Source organism: Notothenia coriiceps, unplaced genomic scaffold (assembly GCF_000735185.1).
Source record: "Notothenia coriiceps isolate Sejong01 unplaced genomic scaffold, NC01 NC01_scaffold00036992, whole genome shotgun sequence".
Classification (NCBI taxonomy): domain Eukaryota; kingdom Metazoa; phylum Chordata; class Actinopteri; order Perciformes; family Nototheniidae; genus Notothenia; species Notothenia coriiceps.
The window spans coordinates 9,581-11,723 of NW_011369693.1; the positions used below are offsets into that span (position 1 = coordinate 9,581).

The window sequence follows — 2,143 nt, forward strand, 5'->3', positions numbered from 1 at the left end:
CTGTAGAGAGCGAGAGCGTTACCAATTCCCAGAAAAACTGTTTACTTTGTTTGAAAAAGGAATCAATTAGAAAGAACTACAAAGGCCTCCAGGCACCGCTGCACTTCCCTGATTTGCAACAAACATAAGATGCCATAAATTAGGACCATAAATGATGGAAACGTGATGAGGAAAGGAAATGGCAAACTCTTCTGGAGTTCAATTATCTGGGAACCATCTAAGTTTTGATAAACTAGCTAATGTTATCGTTCCAACTGGGGGGATTAGGATTTGCTTTTTTAATTGGAAAATTATGAAAACAAATCACTGTTCATGCAACATCACGTGGACATGTCAATTATTTAACTCACAATGCCTTAAAAGCATAGTATATTTCTATATTTAATGTTCCCTTGCTTTTTTCAAATTAATAAGTATAATATGAGGATGAGTGACTCCGGAGTGCTTGCATATCTCTCTCCCCCCTCCTTTCTCTCTCTCTATTTCTCTCTCTCTCTTTCTGTGACAGGCGTCAAAAATACCAACAAGGGAGCGCGAATCAGCAGCTTTCCACGTAGCCACATTTGCCTGTCCACCGTACCGAGAATCCTAGAGAAAAGTCATATTTTCTCCGGACAGAGACCCACATCACCAAGGTGACAGTAGAAAAAGCGTGTTTTGTTCTACTCTGCTGGTCCAAAGTGACCGAAGCCGGACTGATTCGACTTTACATGCCTGAGAAAAGATACAAGTCGTTCACCTTCTCTGCGAGACACACAGACTCAGACCTGCTTTGAGACTAAAATTAGGAAGAAGATGTGGATATTTCACAGAGCCGACAATTCAAAGTGTTTTTTTCTCATTCGGAATCAGTGTTTGTATTACGCAGCGGTGGCGTGTTTGTTGTTTTCCACTGTCAGGACGGATGTCGCTTGCCCAGAGGACTGCATCTGTGCCAGAGACTCCGGGACAGTGACCTGCCGTGACGGGAAGGACACCGAGGTACCAGGAGATATACCGGAGTGGACGTCCACCTTGATACTCGAAGGGAGAAACATTTCAACTTTGCAGCGTGGTGCGTTCATGAGCAACGGGACGGAGACGGAGTTGACGACACTCTCGCTCTCCTATAACGGGATACGGGTTATTGAACATTACGCATTCCTGGGACTTCCTCGATTGCATTTGCTGGATCTTAGCCACAACTCGCTGGTGTTTATCTCAGCCCGGGCTTTTCACGGGTTACTGGAGCTGCGCTCTCTTTACCTAAATCACTCGCTTTTACCTCCAGCCACGGAGCAGCTCTCAAATGCACTCAGCACACAAAGTTTGCCCAACCTCCACCGACTGGAGTTGGCGGGAAACATGCTAAAGCATATTCCACAGATTCGGTTAGATATGCATAATCTCCACGCTTTAGTGCTGATAAACAACTCAATAGAGAGCATAGGAGGGGACAATGTAACCACGTTGTACCAGCAAAGGCGAATTCGCTTCTACTTATCTTTAAACCCATTTCGGTGCAACTGTGAGCTGGAGGCGTTTTACTACTGGTTGAAGAACTCTTCCCAGTGCCCGGATGCAGGGCGGCTCGTGTGCAGCGAGCCGGAGTCCAGGAGGGGGGTCCCTGTGGAGAAGCTCAGGGAGGAGGACGTGGATTGTATGAACGAAAACCTGGAGGCGGTTTCTTACGTGTTTCTCGGTTTGGTGTTGGCTCTGATCGGGGTGGTGTTTCTCATGGTGCTCTATCTAAACCGGGGAGGCATCAAAATGTGGCTCAACAACATCAGAGATGCGTGCAGGGACCAGATGGAGGTCTACCACTACCGGTACGAGCAGGACTCAGACCCGAGACTGGCCAATGTGGCTGTTTAACCATCAGAAACATATCAAAAAGACTGGGGAGATTCCCTGGCAGTGCCCTGTCACGGTCAAAATCAATAGTTTTTACAATCACTTTCATAATTCTCAGCAGCTGGCCAATGAACTGCATGCATATTCCTCTCACAGTGAGATATGCACAGAGCCAAACACAGATAAATGACTGTAAAGAGACTATGCGTTCATCTTACACAACTGAATACTTAAAACTTCCAAGCACTGTTATTGTATCTTGAAAGGATTGTGTTAACTTGCCCAATCTAAAGCAGCTTATCCAATTTAG

The 2,143-nt window shown here is 45.9% G+C and overlaps 1 protein-coding gene across 1 annotated transcript; it reads left to right on the forward strand.

Moving 5' to 3' along the window:
- Nucleotides 1-899: 899 nt before the first annotated feature.
- Nucleotides 900-1,854, forward strand: tpbgl (trophoblast glycoprotein like; the record flags this gene model as incomplete). Its single annotated transcript, XM_010793013.1, has 1 exon — nucleotides 900-1,854. A coding segment is annotated over one exon (955 nt), but the record flags the coding sequence as incomplete, so codon positions are not given.
- Between the last annotated feature and the right edge of the window lie 289 nt (nucleotides 1,855-2,143).